The sequence below is a fragment of the Myodes glareolus genome, chromosome 12, assembly GCF_982192425.1.
Source record: "Myodes glareolus chromosome 12, mMyoGla1.1, whole genome shotgun sequence".
Classification (NCBI taxonomy): domain Eukaryota; kingdom Metazoa; phylum Chordata; class Mammalia; order Rodentia; family Cricetidae; genus Myodes; species Myodes glareolus.
This window is the reverse complement of record NC_142037.1, coordinates 9,068,243-9,092,562: the sequence shown is the minus strand read 5'-3', so window position 1 is coordinate 9,092,562 and position 24,320 is coordinate 9,068,243. Positions and strand designations below refer to the sequence as shown.

At 43.4% G+C, this 24,320-nt stretch overlaps 1 protein-coding gene and 1 pseudogene across 1 annotated transcript in view; both read left to right on the top strand.

The window, feature by feature from the left end:
• The window catches only part of Dlg5 (discs large MAGUK scaffold protein 5), a 136,120-nt gene extending 117,079 nt beyond the window's left edge, over positions 1 to 19,041 (top strand). Inside the window, exon 32 of the mRNA XM_087911944.1 lies at positions 18,620 to 19,041. Coding sequence (XP_087768070.1) covers positions 18,620 to 18,681 — 62 coding nt within the window. The 3' untranslated portion in view covers positions 18,682 to 19,041. The remainder of the gene's footprint in view (positions 1 to 18,619) is intronic.
• LOC125395211 (cysteine protease ATG4A pseudogene) lies at positions 10,820 to 15,486 on the top strand (annotated as a pseudogene).
• Positions 19,042 to 24,320: the final 5,279 nt, after the last annotated feature.

Below are 24,320 nucleotides of genomic sequence, written 5' to 3'. Positions count from 1 at the left end.
TACAGATACTGGTGGATGCATGTACCCATTCTGTGTGCAGATACTGGTGGATGCATGTACCCATTCTGTGTACAGATACTGGTGGATGCATGTACCCATTCTGTGTGCAGATACTGGTGGATGCGTGTACCCATTCTGTGTGCAGATACTGGTGGATGCAGATATCCATTCTGCTCAACTTGCCTGTAGCCTCTTCTCCCTCACCTTCCTTTTCCCCAGAAGCAGGCCTGTGCTGCTCCTCTCCATGGGGACCCATGCAGTACTGGAGCCTGCAGTTCTTTGGCTGATGAATGAGACATGCCCTGCTGTCTGTCATCTGTCAAGAGGTGCATCGGATGATGGTTGCAGCTGTGCAGCCACCAAGTCCTTGTGTTCAGGCTTCCAGGTATGAAGTTGTGCCGTGAGAAACAAAGAGGAGAGTGAACTGAGCATTTGGACCTGACGTGTCCACATTAAGTGTGCTATATGAAGCCTCAGGTTGGAAGTGCCCTACCTGGCTCAGGACCCTGTTATCAAAACTTCAGAGTATCACATTGTAGTACCCAGAAATACAGGAGCCCAGAAGCAGCCTGCAGTGAAGGCAAGTCTAAGTCCCAGGTGCTGGAAGAATTGAGAAAGTGGAGGGAGAGTCATGGTCTGTGGTTACAAGGAGACAAGTCTCAGGCCGAGGGTAAACCTGCCTCTGCTACTCACTTTTATTATTTGCATGTATGTGTGTGTGTGCATGCATATGTGTATGTAAAGGTCAGAGATCAATGTCAGGAGTCTTTCATTATCACTCTCCACCTTATTTTTTGAGATAGGGTCTCATTGAACCCAAAACTTGCTGTGGGAGCTCCTTCTGCTCCTTCAGCCAATAGCCGCTGAGATACCAGCCCATTGGAGCGTGGTCTCTCTCTCTTTTAAAAAGCAGCGGCTGTCCTCCATTCTTTCTCTGACTTCCGGCTCCCAGACAACAGCCCCTCTGCACAATCAGAGAAAGAGTCTAGGAGACAGAAGCGGAGCCGGAAGCCAGAGAGTGGAAACCTTTTCTCTTACATTTAATCATGATCAAAAACAAACCTTAGCAGTTCCCACTTCTAACATCGTAACATGATCTACATTTTTTTTAGGCTCCTCTGTCTTTCCCAGATCTACAGAGACTTTTCTTTTTCCTTTTGAGCATTTGTCTCTGAGACCACAGGCTATTTCTAAAGGCACTAATGACGATCAGGGCAGCCCTATGGCCATGCTACAAGCTGCCGTGAGAGAGGGCTTTCAAGGTTCGTCTTGCTACACTGTGCTGGATGTGGCCACAGCATGTGGGTCTGTGCCCAATGTGGCATTGTATGGGGTGGCTCAATGGAAAGGCCAACCTGACATGTTACCCTCAGTCTTGGTGTTTGTGCACAAAGAGAGGGAAACATGGTCTTTCTATCAGTTCCATTTCTTCTGGACAAAGACCCGCAGAAAGCAGCCTTTCACCTGGCGCACACTGGGGAGGATGCTGGAGAAGGTGTGGCAGCAAGAGCAGGAGACTGGCCAGATGCATTGCCTCTGCAGTCTGGAAGCAAAGAGGAAATAAGAAGTGGGGCCAAGCTATTGAAGGGCCCAGACCCTCATTCAGCCCCCCCCCCCCGACAGTCATGACAGACTGCAGAAAAGAAGCAGCAAGATGTAGGTCCCTCACTCAGCAGGATGTGCTGAGCCCCAGCTGTGCTCTACCTTGTCCGACCTTGCCCTGATTACTGCAAAAAAGCTTCCAGGTGTCCTCCATGTGGTACAGAACCAATCAGAAGTTAGCTGGTAGGTTATGGATGTGCTTTATTGATGATGGTGGAATGCAGTAACCTCATCCCCATCCCCACCCCTGGCCTCCCGGTACAGCAACCCTTTTGCAGCTGCTGCTGATCAATCAGCTCAGGACACAGCCCGCAGGTGTGCCACTCCTGAGACTGTTACTATGCAACTACCAGATCCCCAGATAACCCTTTTGCTCTACCCCAATATATACTCTGCCCCACTGCAGCTCGGGGTCCCTCCTACTCCACCACCTGTGTTGGACGGACAGAAGACCCAAGTTAACTCTTTGCTTTTGCATTGGATCTGGTCTCTTTGTGGTTGGGAGGGGGGGGATTAGACTATAGGCACAACACTATAATACGTCAAAACCCACTCCCCAGTGAGTGATGTATTTCCTCTAGCAAGGATCCACTTCCCAAGGGTTCCACAACCTCCCTCAAACCTCACTATCATCTGGAGACCAAGTGTTCAAATGCCTGAATGTTGGGGGAGATTTCACATTCAAACCACAACCACCTCTAAGGCCGCTTGCTGTGCCATCATTTAGGATTCTGTGACGCAAGTGAGGAAATAGTTCTGGAAGGGTGAGTGAAGAAGGACACTTAAAAGAAAGCCCACGCTAGCTCAGAATTGAGAAATAGATGGTTATTTATTTAGGGGTAAACTCACAAATCAGAATCCTCTGCTGGAAACGGAGATCAGAGACTGAAATCTGCAACTGGAACAGAGAGGCTGGACGCAGGTTCTGCATCAACATATATAGTATAAAAGGCTTCAACCAGTGGGCGGGTAACCACTGGCTATAAGACTTCCTACAGCACCTCCCCCTTTTGTTTAAATAAGAGAGTTCTAAGCCTAATACAAAATTATATACAATAAGAACCAAATGCATTTAATAATTATCCTATTCTAACTAGTATAAGTCTGGTATAGTAGATAACTTGTCCAAGTCATGAGAGAAAAGTAACTACAACTAATCTAGTCTTCAACCCCATCAGAGACCCAACAAGGAAAATATTACTTGACTAAGCAGGAAGTGCAATCAAGCAACTTCCAAAATGTGCAACAAATGACAGAGACAACTGGCTACCTGGACAGTCACCCAAAATGTCATTTGCAATGCTAAAGCAACCAACTTTGGCTAAGGCCTAAAATAACTGACAGACCATTTTTAAAGGCAGAAGAATTTTCAAACCTGTCTTGGCAAGATTTGACAGTTCTGCTTATCCATTTCCAGATACTATATATCTTGTTAATGGTTGAGGCATGAGCATTTCTTTGCCCAAAGGCCAGTTTTGCCAAGAAAAAAACAAGCTCCAAGTGGAGTGTCTTTGGTGCTCAACATTCTCTTGGGAATAGATCAGTGCTACCAGGAGCAATTGTGTCTCATGTCCACAAAACCCTAAGTATTTAAATGCCATATTCTACAGCTCTTTGAAGCAGTTGAAGATTACCTATCTATACAAAATATAATCTTTATAAATCTAAAGAACCTTATTAGTATAACTAGAAGTATGACAAACATAGATGACTATTGATCTGTAATGTTTAATTCCTATGTAACTTAAAGACTAAGACTTTATATTAGATATTATACAATAAGCAATTGTGTAACAAATGAGGCCAATGACTTCAAAATATAAACAATGTATACGTATCTTGATCAGAGGTAGAAATGTACATTGCAATACGATAAATATGTATCAATATATAAAAATATTTTAAGCAGAGGTTGAAGCATGCATACAATATTTAATATAATTTAACTTTGTATCAGTATACAAGTATCTATACCTATGCAATTGCCTATAAATAACTCACAAGTATTCACTCTATTACTCATTATTACTCATTATTATTATTAGTGTGAGTAAACTCATACTAATCTATTATCCCATCCACAAATAAGAATCCTCGCTGGAATGGAGATCAGAAACTAAAATCCACAACCGGAACAGAGAGGTCAGAAAAGAGGCTGGACGCAGGCTCTGCATCAGCATGTATAAGATAAGAGGCCTTGCCTCTAGTGGGCGGGTAACCACTAGCTGTAAGACTTCCTACAGCGAGTAAGTGCTTAGGACTAGTGAAGGCTTGTAGGAAGTGCCACTTTGAGGGTAGAGGACACCCCAGGCCTGGGAGCTGGAACCCAACCGATCTGGAGCTCTGGAGCCTGGTCCTTTCTCCCTGGCTAAGAGCAAGTCTTGAAATTAATTGCAAAGCTGGAGGCTAGTAAGAGGGAGGTTCGTTCTGGGAGCTTGAGTGACCACCCCTTTTGATACTGACAGAACCAACCAGAAGTCCACCTGGGTCACATATGCCAAGGATAACAGAAACAAGGATATGTACTGCATGAGGGGGCACAGGAATAGCACTGGAAGCATGATCCCCTCAGAAAAGGTCGGACTGCGGAGGCCCTTCTTCACTGCATCCTGCCATTGACTGTTGGGTATCTTCCTCCACGTTCCTAATCCTTCAGTCTATCTCTCCCATCAGATCTATCTGTCTGTCTATTATCAACCTCTAGGGCCTCGTCCTCCACGTTCATAGTTCTTCTATATTAACTAGAACCTTTCTGTCCATCCATCTATTTATCCATGTACATTTAAATTTAAATCTAGATTCCACCAATAAGAGAAAATACTGTTTCCAAGTCTGGTTTATTTCTCTAGTTCCATCCACTCTCTCATAGTTCCATCCTGGGCTATTGTATCTCCATGATGCACTGACTCACAGTCTTTTGGATATATGCCCAGGAGTAGAATAACTGGATCATATGGTAGTTCTGCTTTCTGCTGTGAGGATTTCCATAGTGGCTGCACCCGACTTGCTCCCACCAGAGTGTATAAATATTCCTTTTTCCCAGCATCCTCAGCACCATTTGTTTTCTTGGTAACCATTCTGACTAGGGTGAAATAGATGGTCAAACAGTTTTTATTTGCATTTTTGATGGCTAAACATGTTGAAGATGTTGAACACGGGTTTCAATCACTTATTGGGCATTTATACTTCTTCCTTTGAGAATAATCTGTTCAGTTCATTAGCTCATTTATCAGATGACTTTTTTTTTTAATATGTCAGATGTAGACCTGGCAAAGACTTTTTCTCATCCCATAGTCTCCCTCTTCGCTCAAGTAACTTTTTCCTTCCTAAAAGGAGCTTTTTCATTTCAGGCAGTCCCATTTGTCAACTCTAGGGATGATTTTGCCCTTAAAGAAATCCTCAAGTATTTTCCCTGTGTCTCTCCAACAATCTCAAGTTTTTTTTTTTCAAGTTTTACATCAAAGCCTTTGGTCCATTTTGTGTTGGTCTTTGTGCATGGTGAGAGATAAAGAATTTCATTCTTTCACATATAATATCCAATTTTATTTAGCATTATTTTTCAAAGGGACTATCCCAAATGTGTGTGTATATACTTTAAAAATAAATTTTATTATAAAAACAATGCAAATAGAAAAGATCACACACCAAAATTAACCAGACCCAAAGTCTATCCATTTCAATGAGCTTTGTAGTTAATCAGCTATTCCGAGTTTCACAATGGATTTTACACTTCATTTATCAAATATTTTTTATGTACTTGTCTACCACCCAAACAGAAAAGCTGATGGCAGAGTTACAGCTAGGAAACCACTTAGCTTTATATAATAACTCATTATATAGCAATCCTTCCTTGTTCTTACTTCTATGTGTCATACTGTATGTACATTTGTTTACATATACATATTTATATATATTTGTTAGGTTCTAAATATAAGAATACGTGTTCCCCTCTGAGATTGAGTGGCCTTGCTCACTATTATGCATTCTAACTCCTATTTCCCTGATAATTTGGTGATTATATTTTTTCATCTGTTAATAGACAGATTCCATCTGTAAATAGATTGGTTCCAGTTCTTTACTAGAGTGAACGAGGCTGCAAATAAACACCTCAATTGTAGGGTGTGCAGGCCTTTCAATATATGCCCAGAAATGGAACTATTGGATCATATGGTACTTCTACCACCGACAGTAGAAAAGGGTTCTCTCTCCACATTCTCTCCGGCGTGTTAGATTTGATGATGGCCGTTCTGACTGGAGGGAGGCTTTGTCTCAGAGAACTTCTGACTTGCACTTTTTCTGATGGTGAAGGACATTGAATACTTTTTAAAAAAATAGTTATTGGCCATTTGTGTTTCTTTTTTGAAAACTTCCTCTTCAGCTCACTTGTTGTTTGACAGCTGTATTCCCTTGCTGTTTAGTTTTGTAAACTCTGGTTATTAACCCCTCATCTGAAGTGTAACTGGTAAAGATTTTCTGCCATTCTGTTAGCTGTCTGTTTCCCTTGCCATGTAAGACCTTTTCTCCAGTGTGTATTTTGACTCTTGTTAGGGATTATGTAGCTGTAACTATGGGTTTGCCCCCTTGGTCCTCTGCTTTGTCCACTGATTTGCTCTTATGCCATTGCCATGCTGATTGTATCACTATAGCTCTGTAGAGTAACTGCAGACTGGGTGCTGTGATAACCGCAGTGTCCCTCTTTGAGCTTAGTGTGGCTTTGACTACTCAGACTGCTTCTTAATATTTTGCTTTTTGCTTCCATATGATTTTAGAAATCTTTTTTTGTAGTTCTGGAGCAAAATGTCATTGGAATTTTAAAGGGGCCACATAGAATTATACACTAGGTAAGACAGCTGTCTTTGCATTAATTCACCTATTTTTGAGGATATTATGAATGGCATTTTTTTCTTTCTAATTTCATCTTTGGCCAATTTATTATTGGTGTCTGGAAAAGTTACTGTCTGTTTATTTCTTTTGTATCCTACTGCCTTGGTAAGAGTTTTTGGTAGAGTTTTAAGGGTTTTTTTCTTCAAGATTTAATTTTATGTGTATGGGTGTTTACCTGCATGTATACATGTTCACCGTGTGTGTGTGTGTGTGGTACCTGTAGAGACCATTAAAGGGCTTCAGGTCCCCTAGAACTGGAGTTATGGATGGCTGTGAGCCACCATGTGGGTGCTGAGAGCCAAGCTTGGATCTACTGTAAGGCAACAATTATTTTTATTTATCTTGTGTCTTTTACATCATGTATCTTGATCCCATTTATTTCCCTGTCCCCCACATCCACCCTCTGCCCCTGTACCCTCATAAAATAAAATTTAAGAGAAAAAGGAAACAGTTTAAAAATGTCATCCTGGAAGCTAGAGTGAGTCACACAGTAAACCCCTTTGTCCTTGGATCTTTATTCTAAGTGTCCACTGCAAAAAGTCATTGGCCTGGTTTGAGGCTTCTAGTTTCTATTCCTCTCTCGACGCCGTACCCACACTGGGACTCCTCCCAATATCCTGTTGTTGTCCTGTGTCGTGGAGACCCTGAAGCTTTGGGTGTGCGGGTCAGGTTCCTTCATGTGCTCCAGTAGATCATTGATGGGGTAGATGTTGGGGCAGGCCAAGTTATAACCCTGGTTCTGGACCAGGGCAGCTGTACGGTTAGTCTGCCTGCTAGTTCTTCCCTGTCCTCATCACTAGGGTGAGTTCTTCAGTATCGCCCTGACTAATTCACCTTTTTCAGCATTAGTGAGGGGTGGGACCAGTTCTATTGCTTTAAGGCCATCATGGTCGATTCTCCCATACCTACAGCATCAGTGCCAGCTCTGTTGTGTTGTTCTGGTGAGGTATAGAGGCCACTCTCCTGAGTATTACAACCAGTGAAGAACTGGGACAGCCTTCCTGCTCTTATGGTCCCAGGGCCAACTCCTCCACTTGTCTCAGGCATTGATGGGTGTGGGAGGGAATGAATGTCTCCTTCATTCATATCGCTGCATGGCAGATGAGTAATGAGGACAGCTCTCCTTTGCTCTTAATGTTGGGTCTGGGTCACCCTCACCTCTAACCACTGTGCCAGCTCTGCTGTCTAGGCAAGGAGCAGGGCCTGCTTTCCTGAGTGCTGCAGGTGGCAAGGGGGAGAGTTAGCTCTCTTGTCTGTCATAGGTGGTAAGGGGTGAGAAGTAAGGGGGCGCCTCCCTCCCACCCACACTGCTGCGTGACAGACAAGTATTAGGGACCACTCTCCAATGCTTACAACTTTGGAGCTACTCAATTACACCTGCGCCAACAGGGTTGAGCCGCTATTGCGTTACCCAGGTGAGATGCAGGGCCTGCTCTCCCAAATGTTGCAGCCGGTGGGGGGCAGGGACAGCTCTCCTGCTCCTGTGACCTTCGGGCCCATTCTCCCACTTGCCTTGGGTGTTGATGGGTGTGGGAAAGGGGAACAACTCTCCCCCCGTTCATGCTGCCACAAGACAGAAGCGTAATGGGGGCAGTTTTCCCATGCTCACAACTTTGGGGCCGACTTGCCCAGACCCCCGCTAACAGGGTTGGCTCTATTGTGCTGCCCTAGTGAGGTGTTGCAGCTGGTGGGAGCCAGGGACAGTTCTGCTCTTGTGACCTCAGGGTCAGTGCGCCCACCTGCCTCGGGTGTTGATCGGCGGTTGCAGGGGGACAGCATATGGGTGATGGGGACAGCTCCTTCAGGCTGACAGTTTCGGGGCTGGCTCACCCATGCCTCCACTAACAGGCTTGGTTCTACTGTACAGCAAGTGTTCTTTACCTCTGGCCATCTCTCAGACTCAGTCCTTAGCATCTCTTAAGTATGGAGTCACGTTGTCTACAAATGGAGACGATTTGAATTCTTTCCTAAACATACCCTTTTTATGTCATTTTCCTATGTTGTCCTAGCTCTGGGTTTGAGCACCGTTAAATAAGATTGGAAGTGTAACACTCTTTGTCACTTTTGTTCTACAAGAAACACTTTGTTTTTCCCCATTAAGCATATAGTTCTGGTTACAGGTTTGCTTTGAGATTGGATTTGTTTTTTTCTAAGACCTTGAAGTACAGAGTGTCATTTGCAGTGTGTGTGTGTGTGTGTGTGTGTGTGTGTTGCACTCTCCTTTGCCTACATGTGTGGGAGCAGAGCTGAGTGTTTTCCTGAGACAGAGTCACTCACTGAATGTGGAGCTCACTATTTTGACTAGGCTGGATGGCTGGTGAGTTTCCCAGATCTGCCAGATTCTGTAACATGTGGGGCCGGCTTGTTGGGGTTTCTGTCCCTCCCAGTACCCCAACAGCCGGCAAGCAACAAAGAAAATCACTCACAAGATTCCATAAGGTTATAAACTGATTGGCTCATTAGGTCAGGCTACTTATTAGCTCTTATAACTTATGTTACCACATTATCTTTATCTACATTAGCCACATTGGCTCCATACCTTTCTCAGCTGGGCAAGTTACATGCTGCCTCTTCGGTGGTCTGCGCAGGAGTGGCGAGAGAACTTCCTGTGTCCCAGAAAACTCCCAGTCTCTTTGCTCCACCCCTACTTCCTGTCTGGCTTTCCCGCCTATACTGCCTGCCTGGCCAATCAGTGTTTTATTAAAATATGATTGATAGAATACAGACAATTCTCGCACACCATTTCCCTCTTTTTTTAAAAAAAAAAAACAAAAGAAAATACCCATAGTCCATTTGTTGGGAATGTGGGCGTAGTATTTTAGGCTACTTCCTGCTGGTTGGGGGCGCTGATAATCATATGGGGACCTAAAGAAAATTTAGAATTATCATCAAGTCCTGACTGGAGTATCCTGTGAGTCTTGATCATCTCAGGCAGCAGTCTTGAACCTGTTCTGGATGAAGAACTCAGACATCTGGGCCATCTGTTTCTGTCGGCGATTTTTCAGGTAGCCTTCCTTGATCATACTGGATTTTTCTTAACTCAGAATGAATCCACAACCTCTCATTTTCTGTGGAAACAAAAGCAAAATCTCTTCTCCAAAGTAACAAACCTTTTGACTTCAGTTTTGAAGCCAAGGTATTTTCAAAATACCTATCTTGGGTTAGTTTAGCAGCATTTATAAACAACAGTCCTTTAGCAGCTGTTGCTCCTTCCTCAGCATTCAAACAATTCAAAGAGAGCATAATAACATGCAGTATCAAGATTATCTTTGTATTTTCTATCTTTGTGTGGCTTTACTTTAACCTCTATTTTTTTTATTTTTACTTTTATTTTTTGAGACAGGTTCTCTGTATATTTTTGTCCTGGAATAACTCTGTAGACCAGGCTGTCCTTGAATTCATAGAGATCCTTCTGTCTCTGCTTCCCCAGTGCTAGGATTAAAGGTGTGTGCTACCACACCTTGAACTCACAGAGGTCAACTACCTCTGTCCCTTAAAGTCTCAGAGGTCAAAGTACCTCTGCCTCCCGGGCATTGGGATTAAAGGTGTGTGCTACCACACCTTGAACTCACAGAGGTCAACTACCTCTGTCCCTTAAAGTCTCAGAGGTCAAAGTACCTCTGCCTCCCGGGCATTGGGATTAAAGGTGTGTTCTACCACACCCAACTACTCTCTTTCTTCCCTTTTTACCCTAAGAACTTTAACCTTTAACCTGCATGTATTTTTAACACATAGTAAACCATTTAGAGGTTTTTTTCTCTTTGAATCTCTCTTTACTGTATATCTCTCTTTTTTTGACCACTTGAGTCTTTAAGAAGAGGATGAAAGCTGTGGCTTTGACGGCTAGATCCTCGTGGCTGAGGTACCAGCCAGAGCTGTGTTCACTGCCACAACTCTATGGCGTTTCAAGGTCCTTGCCAGCAAGCTGCAGCATTCTGCTCACAGACCACACTCAATCGGACTGCCTGCCTGAAAGAGTCAGAGTTTGCCCTGGCAGGACAGCCCAGAAAGCTGGCATTTTAAAACAGTGCAGTTTTTATCCTGCTACAGCTGAAAATTGAAAAGCATGCGGTCAGCTTTTCACCAACACCATTTAAGTGTTTCGTGGCAGGACCTCTTAATGAGCTGCAGGATTTTGCAGCTAAAGCTGAGTCAGGAAGCCTCTCTTAGATTTGCATTAGCATTTGCTTGCCTCTAGCAAGCAGCGCAGACCCAAGAAATTGCTGCTACCAAGAAACCATGCATAATGCTGTTATTTTGTTCTAGAATTACTTCCCAAGCTGTCTCAGGCTTTATGTGGATACAGTTGTCCACACGTTGGCGCCATTTGTAACATGTGGGGCCGGCTTGTTGGGGTTTCTGGAAGACAGAAAAATCTAAGCTGTTGTCTGATATAAGTGCTCGTCTATGGTTTACATACAGAAGGAAATTTTCACCAATTGGGGGAACAGGCCCTTCATCTGATGCTGGCTGGGGATGTATGCTACGCTGTGGACAGATGATGCTGGCCCAAGCCCTTATCTGTAGACACTTGGGAAGGGATTGGAACTGGGAGAAACAAAAAGAACAGCCCAAAGAATACCAAAGGATTCTGCAATGTTTCCTAGATAGAAAAGACTGTTGCTATTCGATCCATCAGATGGCACAAATGGGTGTAGGAGAAGGGAAATCAATTGGCGAATGGTTTGGACCAAATACAGTCGCGCAGGTGTTAAAAAAAACTCGCTTTATTTGACGAATGGAATTCCTTGGCTGTTTATGTGTCAATGGATAACACAGTGGTCATTGAAGATATCAAGAAGATGTGCTGTGTTCTTCCCGTGGGAGCCGACACAGCTGATGAGAGCCCCCCTGCTTCTCTGACGGCTTCCAATCAGAGTAAAGGCCCCTCTACCATGTGCCCAGCTTGGAAACCCCTGCTGCTCATTGTGCCCCTTCACCTGGGCATAAACCAAATCAATCCTGTGTATATTGAAGCATTCAAAGAATGTTTTAAGATGCCACAGTCTTTAGGGGCTTTAGGAGGAAAGCCAAATAACGCCTATTATTTCATAGGATTCTTAGGCGATGAGCTGATTTTCTTGGACCCTCACACAACCCAGACCTTTGTGGACACTGAAGAAAGTGAAATTGTAGATGATCAGACCTTCCATTGCCTGCAGTCTCCACAGCAAATGAGCATCCTGAACCTGGATCCTTCTGTGGCCTTGGGATTTTTCTACAAAGAAGAGAAAGACTTTGACAATTGGTGTAGCCTTGTTCAAAAGGAAATTCTAAAGGAGAATTTGAGGATGTTTGAATTAGTTCAGAAGCATCCATCACACGATTCTATTCCCACAGCTCTGGGGTTATGAACCTGTGACTCTGTACCTCAGTTTTATATGGGTGCTAACCATCTGGACACAGGAGATGCCACTTGCATAGCAGATATTTCATGCACTAAGCCACCTCCTGAACCCGTGATGGGATTTTTCTTCTTCTCTTCTACTTTTTTATACTACGCAGCCCCAGGTTATCTGAAACTCACTATGTAGACATAGAGGCCTCAAATACATAGAGACCTGCCTGCCTCTGCCTTCCAAATGCCGAGATTAATGGTATGCACCACCCCACTGGCCCTGAGGTGGGATTTAGAAAAACGTAGTCCACTGTAGGTTTTGCTGTTAGAATGCCCTGCTGTGTCACAAGCGTTCTAGTTATGTCGCGGTTTCAGTTGTTTCATTCTAAGAATCTTTAAGTTTCCTGTCAGGTTTCTGCAGTGACACACTGTTCTTTCCAGAGTGTGTTCACAGGCTTCTTCAATGTCTTCATGCACTTACGCTGGTTTCTCTTGCTGTTCTATTCTAATTTTATTTCATTGTGGTCTTATAAAATACAAGACTTTATTTGGATTTCTTGAGACTCATTTGAGGCCTAGAATGGGGCCTATTTCATGTGTATCCGTGTTTTGCCTGTGTGTACCACATGCTCATGAAGACCATGGTGCTCATGAAGACCGGAAGAAGGTGTCACATCCCCTGAAACCAGAATTACAGATGGTGTAACAGAAGGAGCTGCTGTGTGGAAGCTGGGGTTCCAACCTGGGTCCTGTCGAAGAGAAGCCTGTGTTATTAACTACTCAGCCATCTCTGCAGTCATGCATCTGTGTTTATGATCATGTCTTCTTTTTGCAGTCATATTTTATCAGAGATTGGAATGGCTACATCAGCTTTGAGTGGGAGTCCCCTCTGTATGCTGTGAATTGGTTAATGAGTAAAACTGCTTTGGCCTACAGCAGGGCAGAATTGAGTAAGGCAGGAATTCCAAGCAGATAGAGAAGTAAAGAAGACAGAGTCAGGGAGACACCATGTAGCCATTGGAAGAGAAAGATACCCATGCACCAGTACTGGTAAACCATAATCCTCATGGTAAAATATAAAATATTAGAAATGGGTTAATTTAAGATGTAAAAGCTAGCTAGAAATATACTTAAGCTATTGACCAAACAATATCATAGTTAATATAGTTTCTGTGTGGTGATTTCGGGTCTGAGCAGCTGGGAAACACAAGCACCCTCTGTCTACATAGCTTGGTCTCAGTTTTTGTTTACTTTGATTCCAGGCAGTGGTAGTTGTTTGTTTTATGGAGGCAACAGACAGTTGGATAGTTTCATAATCCAGTCAGATCATCTGCATCTTTTCAATGGTGAATTGAGGCATTTTAACACTTTAGGTTTTAATTGAGAGAGGTCTGTTGGCTTCTGTAATTTGCTGGTTGTTTGCCTTGTTGGTTGGGTTGTTTTTGTCCTTTGCCCATTAGTACAAGGGTTTGGGAGGTTTGCTATGCCCAAGAATGAAGGATTTTTTTCTTAGCTCTCTTCCTGTCCTTGGTTCACCTGTCCTTCACATGCCTTTCCTGTGCTGTTGTATACAGGCTTACTTTCTTCTTTCTTTGTGTACAGTGTCTCTTTAAGTGTCTTCTGCAGTGCTAACGCTGCTTTAGTTTGTGCTTGTCTTCAAACACTGCATTTCTCTCAAAATTTTAAAGCTTTGCAGGGCACGGCAGTCTTGGTTGGCATTTATTTACTTACAAGGCTTGAAATACACCATTCTGTTCTCTATTGACTTCGAGGGTTTCCGATAGAGATCTGATGCTATTCTGATGTTTCTGCCTTTGTAGATGAGTTGATATTTTGAACTTATAGGTCCATTCTGTCCCTGTCCACTCTCTGCCTTGAGGCAGGGATGGGATCCAGGGTTTGAACAAGATAATATTGTGGTGGAACACCACAGCATCCAGTGCTGGTGCTTTGTGTGGTCATTGGGTCTGTGTCCCCTGCATCCCCCCTCCCCATGTGCACTGAGGTCTGTTGGGAGGATCAGAATCATTTGTCATATGTTCAGGTAAGATAAAGGGAACATGGTATTACCCCTTTAGTCTTTAGCTAATACCTGCCTCATTTCTAGACTTTAGAATTTCTCTCACTGGGTTTCTACTCTTCGTGTTGCGTCTACTTCAAGTATATGCTAAAAAGGGAGCGCACAGCTGGAGGTATAGTTGGGAGAAGGAAGATCCATGGGTCCCAGGTAAAAGATTTTCTCCTGGAGGTTCCATATGTAGGACCATTTCCATCTTGATACCCTTTGTTCTAATGGATACAATTTTTCCAAAATGGTTAAGAAGGCAGGAGCCAAAATATCAACATAAGCAGAATAGTCAGTGCAGGTCCTAATCAGGGAGATCCCAGGTGACAGAGGACACACAAAGTAAGTTCATATAGATGAGAGAAGTGGGATCAGGGAAACCAAAGAAAAGGAGAATGCAATGCTCAGCTGCACTGCAGCGGCAGAGGAGCGGGCATAAAGTGATATCCCCGGAGGAGGATGTTTACAGAAGAACAGTTTATAAGACTTTTTAAAAAGTGAAGTATACCTCTTCCCACTTTCCTTTCCTCTTGTATCCCCTCCCTCACACCCCTCCCACATGGTGTCTCCTCACTCTTGATAGCCTCTTTTTCTTTGTTACACATATGTATATAAATGCATAAATATATAAATATAACCTGCTGAGTTTCATGTTGTTTGTTTATATATAATGTCAGTGCTGACCATTTCACATTGGGTATTGGAGGGCTCATCCCTGTGCAAGGTTAATTCTCCCTCTTTCGTCAGCCATTGGTTGCCTGCAGGTCTTTGTCTAGTGGTAGGACCTCGTGAGATCCCACCCTTCCATGCTAGCGTGTCTGTTGGTATTGTCACCATTCAGATCTTCTTTAGGCAGCCATATGATTAAGTTGCATAGGTACAGCCTGCCTACTTGTATTTCTAGGAGATGCAATCTCAGCAGATTTCCTGGTCTCCTTTGGCTCCTACAATGTTTCATCCCTCTCTTCTGTGATGTTCCCTAAACCTTGGGTGTAGGAGTTATGTAGGAGAGAGAGATGTGTTGGATCTGGACGCCCCAAATTTAGCTATCTCTGTTTATATTATGTTTTTTTATCTCTGGTCAGTTGTGGTTTTCTGTGATGGTCTTTTATTTCTGTAAAGAGAAGCTTTTTTGGCAAAGGGTGAAAGCTACACTTATTTATGGATATAAGGATAACTTTTAGAATGCAGTTAGGAATTATGTTGGCCTAGTAAAATGATCTTCCTCCCTTTGAATAGGCCTTAAGACCAACTTTGTGTGGTTATTGCCAAGACAGGAACAGCTTGCCATAATGGTCTTTGTATCATAGGTATCACTACTGGACAGGACCATCAGTTGTTCCCTTCCTTAGCAGCTTGCACAGCCCCTTCTGGTACTTTAAGAGCTGGACCACAGGAAAGAAGCTGTGAGGTCAGATCCAGCTGTGTCCTGTGTCCAAGGTGTATGCTATCTTCATAGGGACTTTTATTCAACCTCTGAGAAACAACTTAGGGAAACAGCAAAAGGGAGATTCATGGATTACTTTAACCAACAACTTGAAAAGAGGTTTCTTATACCTGGTGCTGGGGTTTTGCTAGATAGTCTATGACTCTTGTGGGAAGCATGTCAGCCCCAAAGATAACTTCATTTAAGCTATATATGTATATAAACATATATGCACACATAAGTGTATACACATATACACTTATGTGTATTATATATAATTTTCGTTAATAAAATATGATTCCTTAAGATGTTTCAAACATCCTTAGTATTTGTGTCTCTTCCCTTTACCCCCTCAGCCTTCTTCTCCCCTCCCCAATTAAAACTCCCTCTTCCCCCTTCATATTATGGAAAACAGTTTAAGAAGCCCTTGAGTGGCTTCTAGGATACAAAAAGTCCAGTGGTTTCTCTTTCTCTTGGTGTCTTTCTCAGTGGTCTCAGGATTCCAGAGTTTTAGGTGAGTGTGATAGACAGTCCCACCAAGGCAGGAGAGAGAGAAGCTTTGATACTCTGCTCCAAGATTCCCAAGAAAATCTTGAACAGGATTTTTGGGAATTAGGCTCGCTAGGTGAGATGAATAATAAGCTTTGCTGATTTAGATGCTAGGACAAGTTCATTGGTTAGAGATGTCCACACAGAGTCTCAAAAGGAGTAAGTCCTTGTTTGTCCTGGGGTGGAGACATCTTTCTGAAGTGGGGTAAGGCAATAAGACCCATGAGGAGTGGGTTTCTGGTAAGTGACTCGTAAGAAGTCCTTGTGATTGGAGATAGATACTGCAGCAGTTAAGACCCCACACTGCTCTTGCTGAGGACCCAAGTTTGGTTGCCCAAACCCATGCAGGGGTGGCTCACAACCGCATGCAACTCTAGCTCCCCTGGTCGTGGCCGGCACCTGCACACATCTACACAAACCCTCGCACAGACACATACACATTAGTTTGTAAAGTAAATATTTAAAAAGTAGTCTTTGACTATATTTCCAAGATGGGTATTCAAGAACACATTGCTGTCTAAAATTAACCATTTTTTGTTGAGTCTGGTTAAGGTCCTCAGGGTCATTTTGGTCTAGGGAGAAGTAGGCCTCTTTTAGCAACATGATTTATAATCTTCTGGGATTTACTTGACCTTAGAGGGCCAGGGCAAAATATAGCCCCTTTTATCCCTCTGACTATATTAGCATAAGCCTCCAGGTTACTGAGCACCTAAAAGGTAAGTTACACCAATGTGATACCGCTAACTTCTGTGTAACATTTCAGATAAAGTGTGGGCAAAAGCCAAACACAATGGACATACATTTTTGTTCTCTGTTAGAAATGGGACTGGAATCTCAAGAAATTGGTCACAAAACCATTTGGGTGAGGCAAAAAGTTTTACTTCTGCCAAAGGGTGCCATGCCAAACCAAGGAAGCACAACCAGCAGAGGCCCCACTGGGCTTTTATTCCAAGTGCAAAGGGGTCCTGTGCCTCGCTCTGAATTGTCAGAGCTCAACCTCATAGTCTTATGGGACTGGTTGATTTAAAGAGGCCAGCTACACAGGAGGCCACTTCCTAAGTAGGACCCCAGTAGCACAGACAATAAGAGAAACAATGAATAAATGGGACCTACTGAAACTGAGAAGCTTCTGTAAAGCAAAGGACACTGTCAGTAAGACAAAAAGGCTGCCTTCTGACTGGGAGAAGATCTTCACCAACCCCTCATCAGACAAAGGTCTGATCTCCAAAATATACAAAGAACTCAAGAAACTAGACACTAAAACTCTAATTAACCCAATTAAAAACTGGGGTACTGAACTGAACAGAGAATTCACAACAGATGAACTTCGAATGGCCAGAAGACACTTAAGGTCATGCTCAACCTCCTTAGTGATCAGGGAAATGCAAATCAAAGCCACTTTGAGATACCATCTTACACCTGTCAGAATAGCTAAAGTCAAAAACATCAACGATAGCCTATGCTGGAGAGGATGTGGAGTGAGGGGAACACTCATCCATTGTTGGTGGGAATGCAAACTTGTGCAGCCACTTTGGAAAGCAGTGTGGCAGTTTCTCAGGAAACTGGGAGTCAACCTCCCTCAGGACCCAGCAATTCCACTCTCTGGAATATACCCAAGAGATGCCCTATCATACTACAAAAGTATTTGTTCAACTATGTTCATAGCTGCACTATTTGTAATAGCCAGAACATGGAAACAACCTAGGTGCCCCTCAATAGAAGAATGGTTAAAGAAGGTGTGGAACATATATACATTAGAGTTTTACTCAGTGGTAAAAGACAATGACATCTTGAATTTTGCATGCAAATGGATGGAAATAGAAAACGCTTTACTGAGTGAGGTAACCCAGACCCAAAAAGAGGAATATGGTATGTACTCACTCATAAGTGGATTCTAGCCATAGTTAAAAGTCTTTGAGTCTATAATTTGTGATCCTAGAGAAGATAAATAAGAAGGTGAACCTGAAGAAAATCATATAGTTATCCTCCTATAAGGGGGGTGGAAGTAAGGGAAGTAAGGGAAGATGGTCAGGGAGAGGGGAGAGGGGGAGGATTGGGGAAGGCTTGGGGGAATGGGAGGGGGGAGGGAGGAAGGATGGTTGGGGGAGCAGAGAAGTTTATATCTCAGCTAAGGGAGCCATTTTAGGGTTTGCAAGAGACTTGATTCCGGAGGGGTTCCCAGTAAAAATTAAATAAAAAAATTAAAAAAATAATTAAAAAAATTTAAAAAAATAATAAAAAAAGAAAAGAAAACGCTTTACTGAGTCAGGTAAGCCAGACCCAAAAAGAGGAATATGGTATGTATTCACTCATAAATGGATTCAAGCCATAATTAAAGGTCTTTGAGCCTATTATTCGTGATCCTAGAGAAGCTGGATAGGAGGGTGAACCTGAAGAAAATTCAGGTAGTTTTCCTCCTGGAGATTGGAAATAGACAAGAGTCCCAGGTAACTTCGAGTGCATGGAGGGGTAGGAGGGTTGTTGAAAGGGGAGAGGGTTAGAGAGAAGGGAGCAGGGGAGGAATGGGGAATGCTCGGGGGACTGGGAGGCGGGGAGGGAGGAAGGATAGATATGGGATCAGGGAAGAATATATCTCAACTAAGGGAGTCAGTTTAGGGTTTACTAGAGACTTGATTATAAATGGGATCCCAGGTCCAAGGAGAGATCCCCAGATTGTTCTCTGGATAGAGGAGAGGGTGCCTGAACTGGCCTTGGCCCATAACCATACTGATGAATATTTTGCTTATCACCATAGATCCTTCATCTGGCGATGGATGGAGATGGATACGGAGACCCACATTGGAACACTGGACTTAACTCCCTAGGTCCAAACGAGAAGCAGAAGGAAAGAGAACGTGAGCAAGGAAGGCAAGATCAGAGGGAACCTTCATCCGACGATGGGTGGCGATACAGACGGAGACCCACATTGGAGCACAGGACGGAGTCCCCCAAGGTCCAAATGAGGAGCAGAAGGAGGAAGAACATGAAAAAGGAAATCAGAACCGCGAGGGGTGCGATCACCCACTGATACAAGGGGACTGATCCAATGAGAGTTCACCAAGGCCAGTTGACTGGGACTGAGCAAGCACATGATCCAGCCAGATTCTCTGAATGTGGCTGGCCCGGAGTCTTTCTGAAAAGCCATCGACAATGACACTGGGACTTGTTTCCTCTGCATATACTGGATTTCTGGGATCCAGTCTGTTTGGATGCTCACCTTCCTGGACCTGGAGGGAGGGGGGAGGAGCTTGAACTACCCACAGGGCAGTAGACCCTGACTGCTCTTGGGGATGGAGAGGGAGGAGGAGAGGGAGTGGGGGGAGTGGGAGGGGGTTGGAAGGAGGGGCGGAAATGGAGACTTTTGTATTTTAATAAACTTTGAGAAAAAAATAAAAAATAAAGAGGCCAGCTAATAAGCAGATGCAATTTTTAGTCCAAAATGCACATATTTGGGTTTCAAGGAATGTGGACCCTAAAAAATTTGACTTTCTGCCAGATGTCTTCTTTATAATTCTTTGAAATGAAATTTTGTGTTGTTTAATCCTTTGATAGAAAAGATAGTACATTTCTTTTATACTGCTCACATTCTCTAAGCCAGTGTTAGCACATGCTGGCGAGAGCTGGTGCAATAGTGGCACAAGTGTTGTGGGAGTTACCAGCCACTCTCTGTTTGGATATAAGGCCCATTGCATGAGATGGAACCCATGGCTGTTCCCAGATATATGACACCCAATACTGCCTGGGTGGCTAAGAACCTGAAACTAGATAGGCCACGGGCCTAGGAGACCCACAACTGGACAATGTGCAGAAAGTAAGAGAATTTGGAACATTAAATTCTAATTATGATGTCTTCACCAAACCCTTTTCTCAAGACTCAGGGGGCTATGCAGAAGTTGAAGCAGAAAGATTGTAAAAGCCATAGGGCATGGATGACATCAACAAAATAGTGTCTTCCAGACACAACAGGACCAACACACATATGAACTCACTGAGACTGTGACAGTATATACAGTGCCTGCACAAGTTCAAGCCAGGTGGGATCCCAGTGGTGTGGGACAATTCTGTATTCTGTCAATTATGTTTTAAATAAATGCTGATTGGCCAGTAGCCTGGCAGGAAGTATAGGTGAGACAACCAGACAGGAAGTAGAAGTGGGGCAATGAGAACAGGAGAATTCTGGGAAGAGGAAAGCCCATTCCTCCCCAGTTCTGCCCAGACACAGAAGAAGGAAGATGTGACTGCCTCACTGAAAAAGGTACTGAGCCATGTGGCTAACATAGACAAGAATATGAGTTATAAGAGTTAATAAGAAGCCTGAGCTAGTGGGCCAATCAGATTATAACTAATGTAGACCTCTGTGTGATTTCTTTGGGATTTAATGATTGCAGGAACCAGGAAAGACAGAAAACCTCAGACAACATCCCAGTGCTGGAGAAGGGAAGTAGACACAAACTCCCATCCCTACCTATGGAGCCATCTGCAACTGACATTCACTTACAAAGGAAAAATTAGTTTTCTGCAATGGAGTTTTACTGGATATATTAACCTCAAACGTCCCATGCCAAGGCCTGCACAAAATTAACTGAGTGGTGCTCTTGAAGACTTTTTGTCTTTAGCTACTTTTTTTGAAGCATTGTTTGTCTTGCTGGTCTTTTGCTTGTATATTATGGTTTCTGATTTTGTGTTTTTGTGGGATTTGTTTTTAATGTGTGTAATTGCTTGTTTTTTTTTTCCTTTCTAAAGAGAGAGAAAAAAAGATCATGAAGTTAGGTGAGTGAAGAAGTGCGGGGATCTATGATCACAATATATTGCATAAAAAAAAGAGGTAGGTTGATGTTTGTGAGTTCAAGTCCAAACTTGTCTACGTAATGAGTTCTCATCCAGGCACAACTACATAGTGAGAGAGGCCAGTATTAAAGAAAAAAAGGCCAGTATAGATTTGTCTAGATGTGTCCTGTTATTTGTGGGTCATGCTTGGAAACAGAGATTGACAAAAGGTCAATAATGGTCTCCCTACCTGCCTCAGGGTGCTCTCTGGGAGGGAACACCTGATTTTGGAGGGTCATCTTTTGATGCCCTCACATATTGTGAGGTCAATGGTATGGATGGCCCTCATAATCAAGAAGGAACAAGCTGACAGAAGCATCTGCTTTTACCTGTGCCCACCCTGCTGGCTAGACTTGTTTATTTCAAAACTGGTAACTGTAATCAACATGTGTTTGTAAGTGAGGGCTGGGGACCTGGAAAATTCTACTAATACCCTCCCCTTCTATAAAGAGGTCAAGTTGTAAGATGACATTATAATTTATATCTCCCGCTAAAGGCCATTTTCCTATCCTTATTTTTTCTTGCCTACAAATTTAGATCAGGCTCAGGTGCAAAGAAAAGAAAAATGTCAGGCCGTTTCTTTTAAGGTCTCATCCTAGATCAAACTGATGTAGCTCAGGGAGTCAAGTTCTCTAGGGTGTAAACAAGGGTTTGTGAGGTTCTGTCAGAGGAAATGAAGGGATGGGGCTAGAGAGATGACTCATCAGTTAAGAGCGTCGGCTAAAAGCAGAGGACACTGGTTTGATTCCTGCCACCACAACTATCTATAACTCTAGTTCCAAGAACTGGACACCCTCCCCTGGCGTCCTCTGTCACCAGGCACCTACAGAGTGTACAGGCACACATTCGGGCAAAACATCCACACACATGCAATTTTAAAAATTAACAAAAGAGAAAATGGAAGTAGGGGCACTCCCTTCAGGTCTGGGTATATTTCTGGCTTGTGTCCTTAGTTGGATAAGAGTTTATTATGGGCTACTACATCTCCCTGGGAGACCCTTAGTGAGTATTAGAAATATCCGTATCTCAAGAGCCAGCCCCCTGCTATATTTATTTAAGGTTAAGTTGACTTTAATTGATTCTCCCTGCATTTCTACCTGGTTAATTCTTGTTTGCCTGTGCAGGATTCACCATCCAATAAAAATCTCTGAAGTAAACAATTTTTAATGGTGAGGGAACCTTAGTTTCCGTGTGGGTTGAGCCTTCAATATTCCCCTCATGCTTCTTCAGCCCTCTCTTTTTATTTTCTTAGTCCACATACATTTCTCAGCCTAGCTAGGGTGCCGTCACAATAGAGCTTAGGATGACTGTCCCATTTGAGACGTTAAAAAGAGGCAACCTATTGGGCTTCCTGGCTTAGAAAAACCTCCTTGTAATTTACCTTTCGTATCTTGGATTCAAGAGCCTGCCTGCCATGTAGCAAAGAAAATATAAACATAGAAAATGAAAGCACTTTCATAAGAACTTGGGTGGAAGTGGTATCAGAATGTTCCTTCTTCATCTTTCTGTGTCACAGCACTGGTGTGGGTCATTTTACAGAGTGGAAAGCAAGGGTACCCAAGGCAGGAAGGAGCAGAAGGAAGAGTGGGTAGCAGGGCTCCCACCTCAAAGGGGACAATGATCATTAAGTTTTTTATTTATTTTTTGTTTTTGTTTTGTTTTGTTTTCCACTTGATGCAAGCTAGAGTCTTTTGGGAAGAGGGAACCTCAACTGGGACAACGGCCTCAGCCATATGTCCTGTAGGTGAGTCCATGGGGAGTTATTTTGTTTAATGTTTGACGTGGGAGGCCCCAGCTCATTGTGGGCAGTGACACCCATGGGCAACTGGTCTTGAGTGCTGTAAGAAAGCAAACTGAAGCCAGGCAGTGGTGGCATGTGCTTTTAATCCAAGCATTCGGGACACAGAGGCAGGTGGATGGATCCATGTAAGTTCAAGACTAGCCTGGTCCAAGGCCATCCTGGTCTACAAGAGCTTGGCTCCAAAGATACAGTGAAACCCTGTCTCAAAAAACCAAAAAAAAAAAACCACAAAAACCAAACCAAAAAAAACCCCAAAATAATGCAGACTGAGGAAGCCATGAGGCACATGTCAGTAAGCACCACTACTCCATGGCCCCTGCTTTAGTTCCTGCCTCCAGAATACCGCCTTGAGTTCCTGCCCTGACTTCTTTCTTTAATGATGAATGTGACCTGAGAATTGTATGATGAAATAAACCCTTTCCTCCCCACATGACTTCTGGTCATGTTGTTTTATCACAGCGATAGAAAGCAAACTCAGAGTACAAGCAGGATTGGAAACATTGGGAAGCGAGGACAATTATCAAGTCACAGTGGAACTGGTATCCTGAGTCTACCTTTTCCTGAACAGGCTTATATTTTTTACCACAGCCCTCTTCCTGGTGATGATTGTCCAACATCCAGTCACTCATCATTTAGGATCACAGGCAGGATCTACTACCTAAGTCTAGACACCTAACTAGTGATAGGGTTGAAGCCTGATACTAACTCAGCACACCAAAGCTTGTCCCCTTTCTTTTTAGTGACAAACAACTGGACCAAAGAAGCTAGTTGGCTCAGCCTACCTGGTCCCCCATCCATTCCTCTAGCTCATTTATCTTCGAGGCAAAGGTCATTTAAGGAAGAGAGTGAAACTTTGTCTTCTAGTTGACGTCTCATCTCTGAAACTTCAAGACAGGAATGACTGAAGTGAAGGTTTCCCTGGAAACAGATAAGATACAGAGAGAAGTGGTGCTCCAGGGCTTGTCCTGACAGAGAAGCAGGGCTCCAGGGGTTGTCCTGATAGTCCTTGAGCAGTGTTTTAATGTTTTAATCTGGGCCCAGGAGAGGACGGAAGAGCCAAAAATTGACATTCAGGATCCAAAGAGAATAGTGTTCTCTCATTCACTGACAAGATTGTAGGTGATTCTTCAAGTTAGATGGGAGAGACAGGAGCCTAGAGGTGAGGCCCCAAGATTCATTATTGCAATTCAGGAAGAGAGGGCCCATGGCAGAAAGATTGTGACCATATCTATCTTGCCTTCTAATGGTTCCTCTTGTGAGTTAAACAGGATACAGGATTAAGCCTCTCTCCAATCTGTGAGCTGTAGGAAGTGAAATGACCTTCCACTTCACAATGGAAGCACATTCATGGGTTGGAATCAGTTCATTGGATGCAAAGAACCTGATCTAGCAGGTTCTGACCACACATACCTCTCTGTAGTTCTCTGCCTGTACTGATATTTGGATGTCCTGAAGTTTGGTCCCCAGCTCCATTGGTTCTGATTGTCAAGAGTCCCCTATGCTGCTTACTCCCTCACCCACAACCCCAGCTTTTCTTTTTCTGGTCCCAATTACAGAAAATGTCACAGCAGCTTGGACCAAATCATCCTATGACTTGCCTAGTTTAGCCATCATTTTTTGGAGCTTTGTATGAATACTGAGACAGATTAGGTTAAGAATGAGTTATGGAGTTTATGACCCCTGGTAAAATACCACAGACTCAACCCAATCATAAACAAGTTTTTCATTAAACTCTATCAGTACCAATGATCTCTGCACCAAATTTGAGATTGTGGTGAAAGAGGGCTATGGGAAAGGATTTTTTTTTACCCTATATACCAGTATGCAT